This window comes from Nerophis lumbriciformis, linkage group LG27 (assembly GCF_033978685.3).
Source record: "Nerophis lumbriciformis linkage group LG27, RoL_Nlum_v2.1, whole genome shotgun sequence".
NCBI classification, from domain to species: Eukaryota; Metazoa; Chordata; class Actinopteri; order Syngnathiformes; family Syngnathidae; genus Nerophis; species Nerophis lumbriciformis.
In genome coordinates, this window is record NC_084574.2 from 15611979 (window position 1) to 15632523 (window position 20545).

General features: G+C 38.8%; 1 protein-coding gene across 1 annotated transcript; it reads left to right on the forward strand.

Annotated features, from left to right (window-relative positions):
* Positions 1 to 48: 48 nt before the first annotated feature.
* On the forward strand, positions 49 to 20076 carry tdrd7a (tudor domain containing 7 a). Its single transcript, XM_061922806.2, has 22 exons — positions 49 to 154; positions 5116 to 5320; positions 8080 to 8224; positions 8325 to 8436; positions 9271 to 9363; positions 9568 to 9602; positions 9998 to 10038; positions 10202 to 10372; positions 10500 to 11207; positions 11327 to 11523; positions 12012 to 12204; positions 12388 to 12499; positions 12749 to 12960; positions 13190 to 13324; positions 15047 to 15130; positions 15292 to 15426; positions 15499 to 15609; positions 15721 to 15871; positions 18678 to 18802; positions 18904 to 19097; positions 19325 to 19485; positions 19587 to 20076. Exons 2-22 carry the CDS (start codon positions 5117 to 5119, stop codon positions 19799 to 19801), a joined length of 3534 nt encoding a protein of 1177 aa, XP_061778790.2. The 5' UTR covers positions 49 to 154; position 5116; the 3' UTR covers positions 19802 to 20076.
* The last annotated feature ends 469 nt before the right edge of the window (positions 20077 to 20545 follow it).

Consider the following 20545-nt stretch of genomic DNA (forward strand, 5'->3'; position numbering starts at 1 on the left):
TTTATGTGTTGTGATAATAGTAGTTCACTGCCCCTTTCCAAAGGGGCAGTGAACTACACTATTAGTAGAGAACGTTCGTTCGTGAAGGCGGCGTGGACGGCAGCTTGAGAAGACACTGATACAAAGTTACTGGCGGAATTTTAGACTACGACAGGTAATTTTTTCACGGATGTACTGTTGCATTACTCATTTTCTTGCAATTTTACGATATGGTGAATTGTGTCCTCTCTGAACGTGTTCATTACCAACTTGGCTAACCAATGCTGGCTACAAGCATGTACATCCGGGTTACTGTCAATTAATTTGTCGCTCCAGTCTCCCAACTTCGTTGAGTATATTCGATTAAATATTTAATAATTTAACTTCATTAATTTAATACAACTTAATACATGTCTGAGGTATTATGAACGTGCTTGGAACCGTATAATGTGTATACTATCTGATTTGAATGCATCGTTTTTCTAAAGTCGCGCCTCCCCTGGGTCTTTATGTGTAAATAAAGTAGTCAATGAATATGGCGAATTTAGAAACAGTAAACAATGCACCACTTCCAACACCCTGACTTACTAAATCAATAGTATTCCATGTTTTCTCCTTTTTAATTAAGTAAAGTAAGTAAATGCTTTTTTAAATCACTTTTCACAGAGAGCTCTCAAAGTGCTTCACATGGCTAAAACACAAGCCTCCAGCACGATGCAACAACAGAGATGTTGCAAATGAAATTATGAATAGGGTAATACACATATGTAATTTATAAAATATCAAACAAAAATGTAATGTTACAGGAACACACACTTCAACAAATGTGTTTTGAACTTCCTTTTAAGAATGTAAACAAAAGGGGCTCAGCTCATAAGGGAGTGTGGGAAGTTAAGGTGATGGAACACTTAATTATTTCCTTTGCAGGCATGTGATTTTTCCGTCTAAAGTCGGAATTCCGTCTTTTTTAATCTCGGGGGGAAAAAAAATGTATCTCCCGTTTTTCCGATTTTTTTTTCCGACCCTAAATCAAGATTCGAGAAGTAGTTTATATTACGCCGTAGTTGATTGGTCGATATGTTCCTTGTGACCAATCAGGACATCTTTTATGAATGATGACGTTAATAACGTCATCATTCATAATGGTTTTTACCGCCATTTTCCATATGTAAACGATTTTGGTTCTCGAGAGAAAGGACGCTTTACGAGTAAAAGAAATTGATAAACATGTCAAAAATAAGTTTCGATGGGACTGGATGGAAAGGGAAATCACTGATACTCTTGGGAAGAAGGAAGTTACGGCTTTGTTCGGTGATTTTATTCGGAAAATCAATCGTCCCGGAAAGGTTTTGTGCACGTGGTGTCATGATAATATTGACTATGGATCACGAGGTTTCAAGGTTTTGGAAGTACATGCGAAACGCCAAAAACATATGAAACAACTTGAAGCAAGGTATGTTCTATTAATGATGTTTTCATGTCTTTAAACACTAAAATATTTTCTTCAAATGGTGCTGTCTTTGTTAATTTTAGCATGTTAAATTGGTGAAAAACCAGGAGCTTCGGGGGGCGTCGCCCCCCTTGTCCCCCCACCAGGGCACCTGGCTGGGGGCCTTCGTCCCCCAGACCCCCGGAAGTTTTTTCAGTCTTTTTCATTGTGGTCAAATCACATGCCTGCTTTGAAAACACTTAAATACATTTTTAAGCAAACTATTGCTTGGCTTGTTTCTGCTACAGTTCGATTCAGAAATTGTGGTTGCCAATACGACTCAGGGACGATATATATATTTTTTTTAGAACGACAAGATCCAAAACAATTCAGTGAGTTGAATTAGATTAAATAACTTTTTAGCAAAATAATTCAACCACTGTGACTATGAAATAAATCCTGGATACTGCGGGTGAAGTTTCCTATATTCCTGTTATTTCTTGTAAGAGAATTAAGTATGAATGAATTGTGGATACAAACAAGCAGGTAAACAACAATTTAAGGCCAATGCATTCGCATCCTATTTGAACAGTGTGCAACCAACAATTTAGGTTGAATCACAATAGGAAACCTTTTCTGACCACATTTTTAATAGTCAAGAAATGTTCAAGAAAAGTATGGTAACCAACATTTTAACAGTAGGTGTACCTGATACTTTTACTGTAGTATTTCAACTTAAAATAATACAATATTAATATAAAAATAAAGTCCAACCAACATCTCTTCAGTTTGAATGAACAGTAGGTTTACCTTCTGCTTTTACTGTTATTTTTTGACAAATAAATAATACAAATACCAAATAAATTAATATAAAAAATTAATTGTGATAGTGTTTACTCATCTGTCGCCTCTGTACTCAGACATGCGTCATTTGTTCATAAATGTGTGTGTGCGTATGTGTGTGTGTTTGGTATTTGAGTGTGTGCCAGTGTGTGCGATGATGGGGATGTGGGTCATCGGTAAGGGTGTAACGGTACACAAAAATCTCGGTTCGGTACCTACCTCGGCTTAGCGGTCACGGTTCGGTTCATTTTCGGTACAGTAAGAAAACAACAAAATATACATTTTCTGGTTATTTATTTACCAAATTTGTAAACAATTGCTTTATCCTTTTAACATTGAGAACACTATAATAATTCTGCTCAAAAATAGAAATAGCTATGTGTGTGATGGATGTGATACACCACTGGGCTGATCAGTGCAACAGCAGGCAGTCATGAATGCTAAGGATAACAATAACATACATACAGACAGGGTCGATTGCCAGGGTTAATGTGGTCAACATATATGAAATAGAAACTAAATAAGACAAGGCTCAGAATTGGTTTCTTAACAAAACCTTTCTACATATAAAGTGCAACATGTCTACATATAAAGTGCAACATTAAACTGCTTCAAGTTGTTGCTCAGATTAAATAAAATGACAAAACTTTTCTTTTATGAATAAAAAGTGCAACATTAAAAAGTTTCAAGTCAACTCAGCCTCAGATTAACTTTTCTTTTTTCCCCCCAGCCTTCAACCCTGGTGACTTTCACTCAATCTTCATGTTTTTTGCCAGAAAAATCAGTTTATCCACATTGTCTGCAGAAAGAGCAGACCTGCTTGCAGTTACAATTTCTCCAGCTGTGCCAAATACCCTTTGGCTGGGCACGGGGGTAGCAAGTATGGCGAGGTAGTGCCTGGCTAACTTGGCAGGAAGAGGATATATGCGCTCATTGATTTTGACCCATAGAAGTGGGTCAAAATCTAGTTTTTAATGCAATATGGTCTTAAATCTGCTGCTATAAAAACACCAACGGCATTTGTTATTGCTTTAGCCCTGTCTGACTCGCTGTGGAGAGGCTGCTTGAATGCGTTGGGGAGCTGTGTTTCCACCACGCTCGTCTTTCTCTTCGTTGAAGCGATGTTCACTTGGGGGTGGTGCCGCTTCAAATGGGTTAGCATGATTGACGCATACCCTACTGCTGCTGAACAATGTCGGCAAACCGCTTTCGCTTTGTCCACCTCTCGTCCTCCATTGTTGTATCGCACTGCGAAGCCGAAGTGTTCCCAAACGGGAGATCTTAACGAGGAAGGAGGGTCTTCCAGCTCTGGCTTTTGCATGTTGTCGTAGCCCGGTCGTTGCTAGCATGCCGTGTGCTGTGCCTCGGTGTGCAATGTTTACACAACGTGCGGTACGCTACTTATGTCCGTCCGTGTGGTGCGCTACTTAATATGTCCGTGTGGAAACTCGTTCGGTGCACCTCCGTTCCGAACCGAACCCCCGGTACCGAAACGGTTCAATACAAATACGCGTACCGTTACACGCTTAGTCATCGGTATACAAAACAACAAACTATTTGATAAATCTGACTAATTTAGTGCTTGGAAACTTACTTAGTGACAGCGAACAAGTTTCGACGACTGACTGACTTCCTGAGGTGGAAAGTTGAAAAAGTAAGTGAAGTGAAACCACTTTTTTAGTCATAAATAACTTGTTTGAACTTGTTCAATAATACTAATATGCTATGTTCATTACACTGTTTTCAACAGTGGAAGAAGTCGCTCTATTGCCGTAACTTGCTCCGCTCTCAGTTCCGTTGCGTCCTTTGTGGCTTAAAGTTGTGTTACGGCTTCATATTACTGTGTTGTGGCGTTTGTATTTGTTGTGGCTTTTGCAATCGTACTGTAGCTGAAAGTTTTTGTGTTGTATGATATTGTCTTGTTGCATTTGTATTTGTTGTGACCTTTCTTGGCCACTGTAGGTATCCGCCATTCTATGTTTTGATGACTGATGGTGATGACGCCGTAGACAGGCTGACAGACTTGAATAACATTTAACGTCCTCATCATTAATAGTGCTAAACTTCATATACTGTCTGCCGTTCTTAAATTCCATGTTTTCCTTTTTCTGGTATAAAATCGATCGATTGCCTTTTTAAAGCGATGTTGGATCAATATCTATCTTCCCGTAGGTATATAAGAGGGAGCTTGGTAACATCGATCAAGGGTCTGTGTGGCCCCCAGTAGCAGCAGCTTGCCTCTTGACCTCTGCGTGTTTCTGCTTTCGAGCACAGATCGGTGTCGTTGAATCTAAGGAATATACATCGATTAATAGTTACACCCCTAATTTACTGGCTTAGTATATACTTTTGAATGACATTCAATACAATCCAGTTGTTTAAAATGGGTGTGTTTATACTTTTAAATGTTGGTTTAGTTCAAACAGATTTGAGTCCATTTTGTCTGCTAGTACAGTTTGTTCAGTCAAGTGTAATTGCACCAAAAGGACCAGACCAAATGGATCATTTTGTCAACTGCACCAATTGTCCAAAACACATATAATGTGACCAAATGCGGCCATGACCATACATATAGCAACACCCAACAGAAAGCTGAGAGAAAATCATATAAACGTTTGAGGGAGGTTGTTAGACAATGTAAAGGTCAGATTTGGTGTCCAAATCTGACAATTTTATGCATATGATGAACTGTAAGAACCATATGGTCCGCTGGCAAAAATATAAGAGTGAAAACGAACTCCCCTAAGTGACTAGTTTTGGACAAGGAGGAACATACCCTAATACTAGTGTAGAAAACTTTTTAAAGTTTAAATATCTTCTAGGTTTTTTTTAATCCTTTTGTTTATCTCTTGCATGTAAATAAGGATGTCAGACAGCGAGTCCGTCAAGAAAATGTTGCGATCGGTACTTCAGTCCAGCAAGCAGGGTGTGTATGTCAGCAAACTGCAGTCAGAGTACCGCTCGCTGTGTGGAGAGACTATCCCCCTGAAGAAACTGGGCTTTTCCGATTTGGAATGCTATCTCATGAGCATTCCCTCTGTTGTGCGGCTGGACTACCAAATAGGAGAGGTAAGAACTGCTTTTATAATCTGGAAAATAATCTTGAATTTGGGTACTGCGATTAGACACATGTTGGCACCTCCACCTCTCAAGAGGTTTGTGAATTTCTGTTGCAATGTCTGTGTGAATCCAGCGTGTGCTCCGGGTACTGCGGTTTAATAAAATGTTGAACAAATAATAATAAAATGTTGAACTAATCCATTGTTTAGTTGATTTTTGTACAGATGCTATAAAATTGGCAGGTTAAACAATGCAAAATATTGTGATATTAATCTAGATGTTATAATATAAAAAAAAAAATCATGATCCTTTTTTTTTTACCATATTGCCGACCCCTAGGATCTGATAATCATCTTGGAATAATCACAAATTAGGAAGCAAGACCACACAAAAATGTGTAACACAATATTTCCTCCTCAAAAGTCCCTCAAAGTCATGCACGCCAAGAGTTAGTGTCAGTTTGAAATGAACAGACTTTTCTTAACTGCCGCTACCGAGCTTTATCAACCGTCCTCGTAGCAATCCAGTAACCTAGAGTCCAATAGTAATCCACTCAGTTTCAAAAAATGTGAAGTAATATAATAATCCATGAAGTTTCACAGACAGGTCTGTAGTCACCGTCTGACATCACTCCATTGTGCCGCTTGTGTGTGGCATCAAACACACCTTGCCTAAATGCACATAGACCTAACATGCTAATTGATTTTGATTGTATTGATTCATATTTAATATGATTTACCATGTAAAAGGTGTGTGCTGTGCACATGAATTCCATACACAAATATTTCCAGCCTAGTGTAATTGTGTAATTGCACAGTGATGGGTCTGTGAACTGCAAACATAGTTGACTTGTTTAAGACTTAAAAAGCAGGTTTTGATCAAATACTTACCTGCTATGAGATGTTACATCATGTTGGTGATGGACAACTTCTTGTGGTAATAAAAAAAACATTTTTTCACATCTATATTTCCACTAATTACATGTAGTATCGATGAATACCGATAAGTATCGATAAGGAATATCAATATTGGTGTCTATAAATGAAATCCTAATAATATACTAGGGCTGCACGATTTTGAGAGAAAACCCAATTGCGATTTTTCTCTCCAAACTTGCAATTGAGATTTGATTTGCAATTTTTATATTTTATACATAGAAATGCATAAAACTGCGAAAATACCAAGTGAAGGAAGACTGTCAACATTTTCTTGTCTCAAGGTGCCACACATGAGAACAATATGCAATAAGTTACTTAAAAAATATTTGGTTTTATGCTGATAGACTCAGCACTTTTGACTACATTTTGCTCTTAAACTGAAGAAACAATAAAAACTATGCAGTGTTTATAATAACGCAAGTAATCATTAAAAGGTACATACACTTTTATTTCTCATTACTGTAGAATTGTTTACCATTGTACTGCAATTGGAAAGTAAATACCGTTTATATCCTAAATAAATGAACAAACAAAAAATACAGTTACTGTAAAACTAAGCACACAAAGGAAAGTACATCATATACATATGACGTGTGTATGGCCTAAAAAAAAATAGATTTTTTTCTCAAACAATTTGATTTACGATGCCCCTTCCCCCTACTCTTTGAAGAAACCAATGACAGATATAATTCATAACAAGTTTCCCTTTTATTTGATCAAAAAGAAGTAGTTTGAAATGGCACTGCATACACTGCATCTTACTCTTAGCAGTATACAATTGAAATTTTTATAAAGCGGGTTCTTTTTTAGAACAGATATACACTTGATTCGTATAAAAATAATTTTCAAAAAACTAAATAGATTAAATTTAGCCTTTGTAGCTAATTTTGGCATATTTACTGTGATGCTTTTGCTCATATGTTGATCAATATGCACCGTCCTAATCAAATAGTTTTTAGATAGAGGGTATGGAAGGCAAAACATCTGTCTTGAGTAAAATACTTGTGTAAATAATGTGCTTTGTTTTCAGATGCAGGAATAAGTATGTCGTGCTGCTGTCTTTTTTAAAGAAACTTTGCAGCATGCAGTCATTTATTCCACGCCTGTTACTGCGAAACAAAACCACTGACGACACTATTCTTTTCTTTTGAAGAATCGTCCCGTTCTCGTTTGCGTTAGCATTAGCTATGTGTATGTGTGATTCTCCACTCAGGAAATAAGGGGGAGGGCGGAAGCTCCTGGGGGGCAAAAAGTATGCAAGAGCAAGAGGAGAAAAACAAGACAGAGCGAGACAACGACAAATTAGATTTTAACAAAACAAAATTTATATAGAACAACAAATGCATTTTTACTTACATAGCGTCGTCTTTTTGGTCGGCCCCATGTAAAATGTAATGGACAAATAAACGATTAAGTATTTATTTTATAGACATCAAAGTAGGCGGGAGAGCATGAAACACACCACTTGAGGCTCCAGGCAGTGGCCAATAATCGCGGCACAAGAGTGCAGAGCACAGGAGGGGCCTGGCAGAGAGCATATACTAGAAATGCCCACATTAGTACTTCCACCAAACTATGACATCACTGCGCTCACAGTTAAAAGACTGCAAAATGAACCATTCCGAGTGTTCTAAAACTGTGTGTAAGCTCGTGCCCAAATGCATGAACCTTGGCGTGGTTTAGTACGAGTATTCTACAATGTAACAACATGTATTAGTCAGAAAAGAGGAACATCATCATAGGTCCCCTTTTAAAGATTGCAATTCATGGATAGTAGAGTGTCCTTTACAAAAATATATCTGTAATTTTACCTTATATTCTGCTTTATAGTTGAGATGCTTTGCAGCAGTATGTGAAGAAACGGCACATATTGCCGAGCTGGTGGCGCGGCAGAAAACTTCCAAGAAATCGGGAAGCTCCCAAGTCGTTAACTGCAGGATGAGACGCAAAGCTTCCAACCCTTACATGCTTAAAGGTAGGATATGTTTGTCTCTGCCCACACCTCTTAGCCTACTGACAACTTTCTATATCCTTAACAGCGTTTTGTTTGACCATTCTCACTTGTTTGCTCTTAGCATCGCCTATGTGTTCGCTGCGCCAGCCTTCAGTTGGTAATACTTTCAGGCCAGCAAACCGCTATCAACCCCACGGTGGCTTCAGAGGCTTCAGCGCCTCAGGAGATATCAGGTACATATTTTTGGGGTTATTTGTTCGAAATAATTGATTTGTGTCTTATTCATGCTACCTATTTTGTAATGTATTTTTAGGGATGCACGATATATTTTTTTCTTAAGCAGATACTGATAACTTCCTGCTCCTCGTGACCGATACCAATAACCAATGACTTATTTATATGTAGAATTTTTTTTAAATTTAGATTTACCTGTAATCTGTGCACACCTAGAGGTAAGAAAGACTCAAAGGTTAATTTGACACACTGTACTTTTATTTGTACAGTGTGTCAAATAATCATGAAGTTAGGGATGATGTCCCTAACTTCAGTATTAAGGAAGTTACAAAAACCTTAAGGGATGCACAGTATTATTTTTTTTCAAGCCGACACTGATAATTTCCTGCGTCACACGACTGAAACCGATAACCGAAGACTTATTTATATATTGTAAAATGTACTGTAGATTTGACTGTAGTTTGGTAAAGGTAAGAGACTCAAAGATGGACATGATTAACTCTACCTGTAGATTAGTCCTAACCAATATTAATGTATCACACATCCACAAATGAGTTGTGAATCTTAAGTGAATCCTATTGGTGTGTACAAGAGTGTGGCGATCGTGTCGGATTTTGCTAGCAAACATACACCCGAAAAATATTGGCGGCTCAGAAGTGCAAACTATGTCTCCAGGCGGTCTGGTCAATATATCGTATAATCCGTGTGACGTCCTAATTCTTAATATCGATATCGGCCTGATGATTATCTCGCCGATATTTATCGTGCACCCCTAGTATTTTTCTATTGATATGTAATCTTTATACTGAACACACATTTTTCTAAAATATTAGGCAATTGGACAATAACCAAAGGTGTACCCTACCTGTTGAGCACAGACAACCTTCGTCTCCGCAAAGTGTGAAACAGTGTGTAGTCCCTGACAGGTGAGATACAAAAAGCCTTGTAACCACCTGATTGAGCTGTATTAGATGTACAGTGTATTAGAATGTAATATTAGCCGGCAAGTAGTACCAGTAGTAATAAAGTACAGTAGTGCACATGTGCTTTTAACATTTTAAGAAACCATTTTACAGACCTTTCCACCATTGTCCGTAATGCAGTGCTATTAATAGCGTTTCCATTTGCAGGACCAATAATCTTGAAATGCCCCAGAAACCAAAAGGTAAGGATCAACAGGTTTTTTTATTTGATCAATCCCAAACTAGTTTAATTGATTTTGAGAAGACATGTGTGTATTTTGTAAAAGTATGAATTGAAATATAGAAGAATGTAACTGAAAAAACCCACTTCTCATTGCAAGAAATATCTCTTCATACATAAATTGCACAAATGGTAGATGGCGAAAAAATAGCAGACAAAATGTGTTCCTGCACTGTCAGAAGATCGTCTCCATAGAAACCAACATTGTTCAGAAATTTTACTTGGGTCACTAAGGAGGTTTTAGAGCACTTACTGTGTGTGCTAAAATTAAATCGTTTATCTGTAGAAATTTGTAATTATTTGTTAAAAAATAAATTGTGTACATAACAACAACAAAATGTTTTTAACCTTACGCAGAGAATCCACCTGAACAAGTCCAAAGACTCAACTGTTTGGAGGTACAGAAAAAGCTTTCTCTGTGCTTGCTGTGTTTTATCTGTGTATCTGGTTTAAATTCACACTGAAACTCTTCTCTGAGAATTATCATAGCATGATGACAACAGTAACCTAACAGATAGTGTAATATTTAATGTAATAAATGTGTGATATCCCTCCTTGCAGTCATGCCAGTATGATGTGAAACTGGTGCAGAGAAGACTAATGCAACTATTGCAAAAGTACAACTCTGGGATGTGGAAGTCCAAACTGCCAACAGTCTTCAGCAACATGTTCAATCAGCAGCTCCCTCCTCAGGCGCTCACACATCTAGAAAAGTGGAAACACATTTGTGTGGTAAGTGTCTTGAGACTGTATTTAATGCTACCTTTTATCTGTCTGTTTTCTTAACATTTTTAGCTTTGTATTTAAATCAATTTGCTACAGTGAACCGTATTTCAGTATACTCCTCTGGCCTTTACAGGTAGAGCAATCTTACAGCAACACAGGTGACTGCCTGATTTACCCTCTATTACCTTCCTCTGATGCTCCTGGAAGCAGCTCCCGTGACTGCTCCACACGAACCTCTATTAAGTTGAGCACTGTACCTAGATCCACCTCCTTACAGGACTCGACATTTGAGAAGTCTGCTGCCCCTCTTCCAAAGCTGCCTTTTCCTAAACTAAACGTTATTTCCAAAGAGCTATTAGCCAAGCCAGTACTGCCCACAGCTCCACAGCCTGCTAATGGCCATGTCACTTCTCAGGAAGCCGTTCAGAACAGTTTTGCAGTCACGTCCATTAATAGCAAATTTGTAGCAAATACTGTCAACCTTAGAAAAAATTCTCACCCTTTAACTTCTACATGTAACAACTCTTCTAAAACTAACCTCCCTTCCCTAGCTCCCTCTCATCAACCAATTTCTGAAGCTTTACCGCCACAGAAATACGCATTTTCCTCTAGTTTTGATTCTGGCACATGTCTTCCCACGAAGTCCTCTGACGCCATCATGCCAGCTGATGTGTGGGAAAAAGTAAAGGAACTTCTGTCTAAGTACAGCAGTGGGCTGTGGGTCCATGCGTTGCCCAAACTTTACATGGACACGTATAAGACCCCATTCCCTGAACATCTTCTGGATAAACTATGTCTTCTGTGCACTGTGGATTACCCTCTTGCAAATGACAAGGAAAAAGTAAGTAGTTAGAGGACGCTACAACCCTTGCATGCTGTCATTGTTGAATTTCTATGTGAAAATATTTTATGATAGATTGGCAGAACACTTTGACTTATGACATTTGTTCTTGTGAACAGGCCATTCTGTATAATTCCATCAGAGGAGACATGAAAGCAACTGATGTTACAGACAGTATGAAGGGCAGATGCCACACGCATCCCTCTGGTGTGGAGATTGTGGGTCCTTTGGTTCCTCCCTGTCTCGTTCATCCCTCAGCACAGTACCCCTCCGTACTGGTTACCGACGCCAAAAGCAGTAATGCCGTCACCATACGGTAGGACCCATATCATTCATACAGAAATTACTAAATCTATTGAAATACGGTGCACAAATGAAAGATTAACCTGTTTTGGAAGAAAAGCCACTGAGAATTTAAACTTCTTAGACTTAGACTTCCTTTTATTGTCATTCAAATTTTAACTTTGCAGTACAGATAAGAACAATATTTTGTTGCATTAGCTCATGGTAGTGCAGGATAAAAGAGCAATAAGGTGCAGGTATAAATAAATAGATTACTGTACAGTACTTCTATGACACACTTGTTACCCAATGAGAGTTGATTGACTAGTTGTCCTAAGATTACATACTCAATAGTTGAAGTAAAAGCATCACTAAAAATCCAATAATAGATTAAGTCCATCTGATACCAGTGATTCTAGGTACCAGTCTCCTAGGGTGCCACCAGGAAAAAAAAGACTGTAATACAAATGTGCAATGTATAGAACATTTTTCTTAGCTAAAAAAAGCATTCTCCGTGTGCAGGTATGTTGGTGAGGGCTATTCCCTTGCACAGGAGGCCATGGAAGATGCTATGCTTTCCTTTTATAAACAAAGTCCGACTCTCCAGCCACTCTCCAACCCTGTTGTGGGTCAACTAATAGCCGTTAAGGGGGATGATGGCAATGAATTGGCCAGAGCGCAGGTCACGGAGGTCATGGCCCTCAACAAGGTCAAGGTAATTTATGGCTGATGCACCGTAGTGATTTATTTGCAAGTAGGTGTACACTTTCAATAAAGATGACAGAATGGAGGCACTTTTTGGTTAATTATAGACTTCATGTGGCTGTCAATAGGTAGAGCGCCAAATAAGTAAAATTAAGCCAAAAACAATGAAGGAATTTTTTGTTATTTTTGTCAGGTTTACTATGTGGACTATGGCTTTACTGTGGAGACGACAAGGGAACGTCTTCTGGATCTGCATCAGAACTTCCTTTTGCTTCCCTTCCAGGCCACACATGTTAGGCTGGCAGGTACACACACACAGTTTGATACTCATTATCTGATATTGAGGCAAAGCCAGGAGGAAGAAAGGCAAGCTGTATTTCAGAGAATGTTTGTTGATGACTCAAAATGTACCTTATTTTTTAACTTTTTGTATCTACACGGCAACCACATAATTTTTCGATTGGGGATAAATAGAGTGTATCCTAAGTCTGAAAATGTTCAATCCTTTAAGCATTTTGGTCTCTTTTCATTATGTTACTCTTTATCCTTCTCAGGTTTGGAGGCGTTCAGTACCAATTCCTCTGTGTTGACCTCACTGTGCAAGTGGGCAATTGGAAAGATTCTTCTGATTGAATTTGTAGGGACATCTCCCCCGACTGACTTACCAGAGGCATTGCTGTATGACACTTCGCAGGAAGATGACATCAACATAAACTTGATCTGCCTTAAGGATCTGCAGGATGAAACCATGAATAACCCCTTAACTGTGAGTGTCATGGCATTATGTACACGTGTAGCAGAATAAAGAGAGAAAAGTGAAATGTTATATTTGAAAACATATTTCTAATTCATAGCCAAACAACATAGTTTTGCCTTTATTACATATAGTTAAATAATTAAATGTCTTTAGACACCCTGAACAAGCAAGTGTTTTTATAGCTTCACTGGCAATATCTCTTGTTTTGTATAATTGTCTTTTTTTTTCTTGCTCTCAGGTGAATTGCACCTATCCAGATGTATGTGTCACAAATGTATGTGCAGACGGGGATGTCTTTTGCCAGTTGCCCTCCAGAGGAACTGAAAAGCTCAGCAAGTTGTTGGAAGACACAGAAGCCTTTTTTATGTCCCAGGTAGGCAGGTTTTTCAATGTCTGTAAAAGCATATAGAGACATAGACAAAATGTGGGTGGTCCTTGTCCAATCTAGCTCTCCCATCGACTAAAGTACTTTTGCCACTACGCGCTTCTGAGGCTGCAATAAATTGTAGTGTCCTGGGAAAGTTAAACATTTGCTGGTACTAATACGGTAAAATACGGGTGGGGCGGCCAACCTTTCACTGGTATATACGGGCCGTGTGGCTCAGATAGTAATGCGGCCAACCAAAAACTTGAGGTTTTCTGGTTCGAATCCAGCTTTTGACATTCTAGTCACTGCAATTGTATACTTGGAAAGACACTTCACCCAACTTGCTCCCAGTTTTACCCACATTTGTGTAAACGTAGCTTTTAAATGTAGGTTTCTAAATGTAAGGCGCTTTAAGTCACTAAAGAAAAAGCACTATATAAATATAATTCAGTCACTCACAAAAGATAAGTTCCAGAAAGCTATCAAATGTATTCTGGTCACTTCTATTGGAGACACCTGGAAACATTCATTGAGAGGAGTATAAAAGGATCACTATGCCACACTGAATTAACAATCAAAAACCCGACAGTGGCGCAAAACACAATATCCGCCATGTTTGGACATCCTAGGACGTCCAAAGCATAAATTTAGGCTGAACCGTGAAGTCATCATTGAACTATGCGGCTATTTCATAAAAATAATGTAGATCAAATGGAAGAAAGACAAATAAGTGATATTCAACAATTGCTGTATGGCCTAGTGGTTAGAGTGTCCGCCCTGAGATCGGTAGGTTGTGAGTTAAAACCCCGGCAGAGTCATACCAAAGACTATAAAAATGGGACCCATTACCTCCCTGATTGGCACTCAGCATCAAGGGTTGGAATGGGGGTTTAAATCACCAAAAATTATTCCCGGGCGGGGCCACCGCTGCTGCCCACTGCTCCCCTCACCTCCCAAGGGGTGAACAAGGGGATGGGTCAAATGCAGAGGACACATTTCACCACACTTAGTGTGAGTGTGTGTGTGTGTGTGTGACAATCATTGGTACTTTAACTTTAACTTAAAAATAATCTAGCAGGCAGAATAACAAAAATATTTATTCAATTTGATAGGTTTTTTTTGGCACTTAATCTCAAACTGATAGCTGTCACTCTCCGATTTGCACACATACACACAGAGGATGGTTGGATGGATCTTTGTCATTGCACAAGTACAACAAAATGTTTTTTTCAGCACAAACCTGTTCAAGATTAGACAAACAAACATTGTACAGGGTTACAGAACAGGAACACGGATGGGTCGTCTCTACGGCGCCTCATCAAAGGTGGGGAAAAGGTATATGTTGGGGAAGGATGAGTAAAAAAAAATCAATCTCAGACTGTCCTCCTGAGGGGGCCCAGTCTGGAGTGAGCAAAAAAAACCCATAGCACAGCACATATACATATTGCAACATACAACTCGAAACTTTAACTTGCAACCTTCAGGCACTTGTGTCTTTTATGTGGGGTGGCCGTGTCCGGAGGCTGGTTGGCAGAATACGAAGTAGAGAAACTTAAGTAACTTAAAGCACGTAGAAAAACGTTTAAGCGCTAACAGGAGAATAGGGATTAGGTGAACGTTGTGGGTTTTCAATGAAAGCCAAGATAGACATAACAGCTTTGTGCCTATCTTATCTTGTAGTTATCCTATCTTGTTATGATAATGTTTTTCTGTGAATGCTCCTCCCAGAAGACATCGGAGTACTTGGTTTCTAAACCTTTCAATGGCAAGGCGTGTCTGATCCGCTACCAAGAAAAGTGGTCCAGAGCAGAGGTACTGTATGCCTGTTTTTCTTACCACGTTTGCCTAAATTTAACAGCAAAAAAACGATAAAAATAGACATGGCATTTACACAAAAGACTTTTGTTCACTTCGTTAATTATGTCCAATGTGAACACTGAATTTGTTTAGTCATTTGCGCTTCATGTTTTCAGATCACCAATCTTCATGGCAACAGGGTAGTGGAAGTTTCCTTGGTGGATCTGGGTGTCCCAGCAACTGTCGAGATCACTGAACTGCGAGAAATCCCCCCTCTTTTCATTCAGGACTTCACTGTCATTCCACCACTGGTTTGTTTATTTGCAGGAATATATTTTGTAACCCGGAAAATATAACGAATATGTGTGCTTTGATTTGTTCAGGCGATCAAATGTCGTCTGGCTGACGTAACCATTCCAGCAGGAGACTGGAGCCCAGATGGTGTTTTATGGTTGAAGAATGCCATCCTTGGTGTCACAGATTGCAAAATGAAGGTAATTTAGTGTCATTTGTTAGCTGGCAGTGGGTGAAATATGATGAGGAATGACGTGACACTTTGTCATGGAATATACTGTATGTGTATTGACTGCTTTCACCTGTTTCAGATCTGTAAATTAGAAGAGCACAAAGGGGAGAGATTGGTCCACATATACCTCTTTGTGGGTGCTGGCAGTGAAGAAGTGAACAAGAGCATTAACCATCAGTTGACTCGGATGTTGCAGAAACTCCCCAGCAAGAAAAAATTCATAGACACTGGTATTGTACATTACACATTAGAGATCTACAGATTATTGGCCAGTATCGGCCTCTTTTTATCAGTAGCTGTCTTTTTTTTTCTTCTGCTTAGCTTTCAAAACTTCATATTTTGCCAAGAAATCCAGTTTTTGTCTTTCTTTTCCTCCTGTAGTCTTACTGGTTCTGTAATTCAATCAAATAACGCGACATACATGGATACATACATTAAGATGACAGAAAAGATATTCCTGACAAAAATCCCAACTTTGTCTAACTATTGACGAATAGGAGACCTATTATATAGGTAAAGAAGTAGAGGCAGCATTCTTATACTTTATAACATCTAGGTAGAAATTAGGGGTGTGGGGAAAAAATCGATTCGAATTCGAATCGCGATTCTCACGTTGTGCGATTCAGAATCGATTCTCATTTTTTTTAAAAATTTTAAAGAATCAATCCAACAAAACAATACACAGCAATACCATAACAATGCAATCCAATTCCAAAACCAAACCCAACCCAGCAACACTCAGAACTGCAATAAACAGAGCAATTGAGAGGAGACACAAACACGACACAGAACAAACCAAAAGTAGTGAAACAAAAATGAATATTATCAACAACAGTATCAATATTAGTTACAATTTCAACATAGCAGTGATTAAAAATCCCTCATTGACATTAGCATTAGACATTTATAAAAAAAAAAAAATTAAAAAAAAAAGAATAGTGTCACAGTGGCTTACACTTGCATCGCATCTCATAAGCTTGACAACACACTGTGTCCAATATTTTCACAAAGATAGAATAAGTCATATTTTTGGTTCATTTAATAGTTAAAACTAATTTACATTATTGCAATCAGTTGATAAAACATTGTCCTTTACAATCATAAAAGCTGTTTACAAAAATCTACTACTCTGCTTGCATGTCAGCAGACAGGGGTGGATCCTGCTAAAATTATATGTATTGAATGAATAGAGAATCGTTTTGAATCGGGAAAATATCGTTTTTGAATCGAGAATCGCGTTGAATCGAAAAAAATTGATTTTGAATCAAATCGTGACCCCAAGAATCGATATTGAATCGAATCGTGGGCCACACAAAGATTCGCAGCCCTAGTAGAAATATCTGCAAGCTTAAAAATGTGTAATTTAAAGCTACATGAAGGAGCCCAGATTTTTTTTATCATCCCCATGCCGCACCACAGGGCATGTTTACTCGGCAAAAACTCTTCAATTAGGATACATGTATAATGCGGAAGTGCAGTGTTGCTTTGCTGCGGCTTCAAATTGGTACGTAACATGGCGCCCTGTAGTCACGTGAGTGCCTTTTGACCAATCATTGAAGAGATCGCTTGAAACCAGGTTGTCCATACTCTCTCTATACACGACTCTGAGATATACGTGTGGATTGCAGGTTGACGCCTGTTCAATAAATGGCGCAGTGAAGGCTAGCAAGCAATCCCAAAACTTTAACGTGTCAATGACAATATACAAGAGTTTGTCGAACATTAAATACGGCACTCCAAAAATCTATCAATTGCTTTATAATCCGGTGTGCCTTTTTGTATGAAAATAGACCCGTTCGTCGGCAGTGCGCATAATAATCCTATAATTTTCCCAGGAGATTTCCCTTTTTTTTTTGTAATGCAAATGTAGATGCTTCTCTGACCCGCATAATTAGGCACACATAATAAAGGTGTTTGTGAAATCCCCTGATGTTGTGTGGCACTAAATTAACTACATTAGCGCTGCATTAAACATTATGTTGCTACTGGTCTGTTTCCTCAAAAATAATACTTAAAAAAATAACATGTTTAAATACTTTAACTGCAATTGAATATTGGTTCCAAATATTGCTTATTGGCCTCTCTCACTACTAATAATCGGTATTGGCCCTGAAAAAAACATATCGGTCGATCTCTATTAGAGATGTCCGATAATATCGGACTGCCGATATTATCTGCCGATAAATGTTTTAAAATATAATATCGGAAATGATCGGTATTGGTTTCAAAATTATCGGTATCGGTTTCAAAAAGTAAAATGTATGACTTTTTAAAACGCCGCTGTGTACACGGACGCAGGGAGAAGTACAGCGCGCCAATAAACCTTAAAGGCACTGCCTTTGCGTGCCGGCCCAATCACATGATATCTACGGCTTTACACACACACACACACACACACAAGTGAATGCACGCATACTTGGTCAACAGCCATACAGGTCACACTAAGGGTGGCCGTATAAACAACTTTAACACTGTTACAAATATGCGCCACACTGTGAACCCACACCAACACATTTCGGGAGAACATCCGCACCGTAACACAACATAAACACAACAGGACAAATACCCAGAACCCCTTTCAGCACTATTTCTTCCGGAAATATTGCTGAACACACACACACACACTTCAACCCTGCCCCAACCCCGCCCACCTCAACCTCCTCATGCTCTCCCAGGGAGAGCATGTCCCAAATTCCAAGCTGCTGTTTTGAGGCATGTTAAAAAAAATAATGCACTTTGTGACTTCAATAATAAATATGGCAGTGCCATGTTGGCATTTTTTTCCATAACTTGAGTTGATTTATTTTGGAAAACCTTGTTACATTGTTTAATGCATCCAGCGGGGCATCACAACAAAATTAGGCATAATAATGTGTTAATTCCATGACTGTATATATCGTTATCGGTGGATATCGGTATCGGCAAAAAAGCCATTATCGGACATCTCTAATCTCTATTATACATGCTGACAGGAATGCAACCATCTGTTTAATTACAATATCCATGTGCTTGCATTGGTTTGTCTGCAATTTCTAGATCTCAGTGCTTCATTGAAGAGGCTGACTGTGAGCAGTCCAACTCCCCCGTGTCCTGGGCCATGTGAATCATCCTTCCTGGAGACAATTACAATAACAAAACCCCCACCGCTAGAGCTCCCCCTGGTGTGTGTCGTAGGGACGTTTTTTTGGCGATCCTAAACAATAGCATCAATTTAAAAAATAATCATTCTTCTATCATTGCAAATTATGTTTTTGTCTTTCAGCCTGGTCAGAACCTCGATGTGTACGTGCCAGTGGCGTGTCACCCGAGTTATTTTGTAATACAGCCATGGCAGGACCTGCATAAACTGGGGGTCCTGATGGGAGAGATGGTGCTTTACTATAACCAGACTATCATACCCTCGACAGTCATGCAGATCAAGAAGGGAGAGATATACGCAGGCAAAATACAAAAGAGGTAGGTGTTTCACGGTCTTGTTCTGTTTTGAATACACACTCAATTTTATTCAGCACACACTGTAAATTGTGTTTATTTACGATAAACGTAATGTAGTGTACATTAAACCAACAAAACAAAAAACATTTAGATATCCCAATGCTTTTCAGTAATTTTTTTTTTAAATTGGCTGTCTTGAAAGTTAGTACTTTGTGAAAATAAGTGTCATCTGTGACGACCTCCCCTAGTTGGCATCGCGTGGTGGTGAAGGGGATCTTGTCCAATGGGTTGATCTCCATCTACGAGTTGGACTATGGCAAACACGAACTCATCCTCAGTTCCCTCCTCCAGCCCTTGATTGAGGAATTCCGACAGCTGCCTTTCCAGGCCGTCACCGCACGACTGGCAGGTGGGTTGCAGCTTTCGTGGTGGACACAGAGGAAGACAGAAAAAGTGTTGGCATAAACATGCCGTGTTAGTTTCAAGCTGCTCACACCATCCGTCCTGCAGGTGTGCCAAAGCGCCAGTGGTCAGAGGAGGCGTCCATGGTCTTCAGAAATCATGTAGAGCAGCAGGCCCTTGTCGCCCAGATCGAAAGTGTGCAGGACTCGTCAGAGGCCCAGGTTGAATCTTGGGAGCGCAGTTTAACAGTTTATTTAGTGGATACAAAAATGGACTCGAAGGATATTTGGATCCACAGCCTAATGGCTGACGTTTACTGTTAGCTGTCTCCTCGCTGGAGCACCAGGAATGTTATTGGCATCACCTTTCATCAGTTTGGTTTTGTGTTGCGTGATGGGGGCTGTGGATATTTTCTAAGATTTGTGTTTATGGAAAACATGTTGCAAGTGCATTTAAAAAAAAAAATCATAATAGTATTATTAGATGTCATTGCACTTGATTTTCTTTAATCAACATTAAACATTGTCCTAGCTCAGTGTGAGCATTTTAAACAACCAGTATACACATTTGACACATGACGTTAAACATGTTTTTATGCAGTTTTTTTTTAATGATGGGAGGAAAATGAAAATATGAACTCCATCAAAGTAACTGTTTTAAGCTCCTTTTGAGTCTAGTAACTGAATATAGCAAAACGTTTGACGAAGCTCTTAACTCAAATACTTGTATCTCAAATCAATGGTGCCCATTGAATTGAAATCACTAATTAGTGCTTGTCCCTCCCCCCCACAAAAAATCTAAATGTTTGATATTTAACATATTTTTAAAAAGAAAACCAGACTATTAGGTAATATTGTATAGAAACAATACAAACGAATATACTACTAACAACTTCAATAGTTTTATGAAGCAATAATGTACAGCATTTACCATGGATTGTGGACTTATATCTCCTTCCAGATGATTTTATGTCAAACCATTTATTGATAAAATATTTTGAACGGTGGACATTTAACGGTCTTGGCTGGCGTTAAACTCATTCTGCTTCGGTATGGTGCAGACTGGCA

Bases quoted from the DNA above. Each gene is read 5' to 3' on its own strand.
- tdrd7a (XM_061922806.2), top strand. From the start codon at position 5,117: ATGTCAGACAGCGAGTCCGTCAAGAAAATGTTGCGATCGGTACTTCAG. The intron at 5,321-8,079 runs GTAAGAACTGCT...TCTGCTTTATAG, and splicing joins TGGACTACCAAATAGGAGAG to TTGAGATGCTTTGCAGCAGT. The intron at 15,131-15,291 runs GTACTGTATGCC...TCATGTTTTCAG, and splicing joins AAAAGTGGTCCAGAGCAGAG to ATCACCAATCTTCATGGCAA.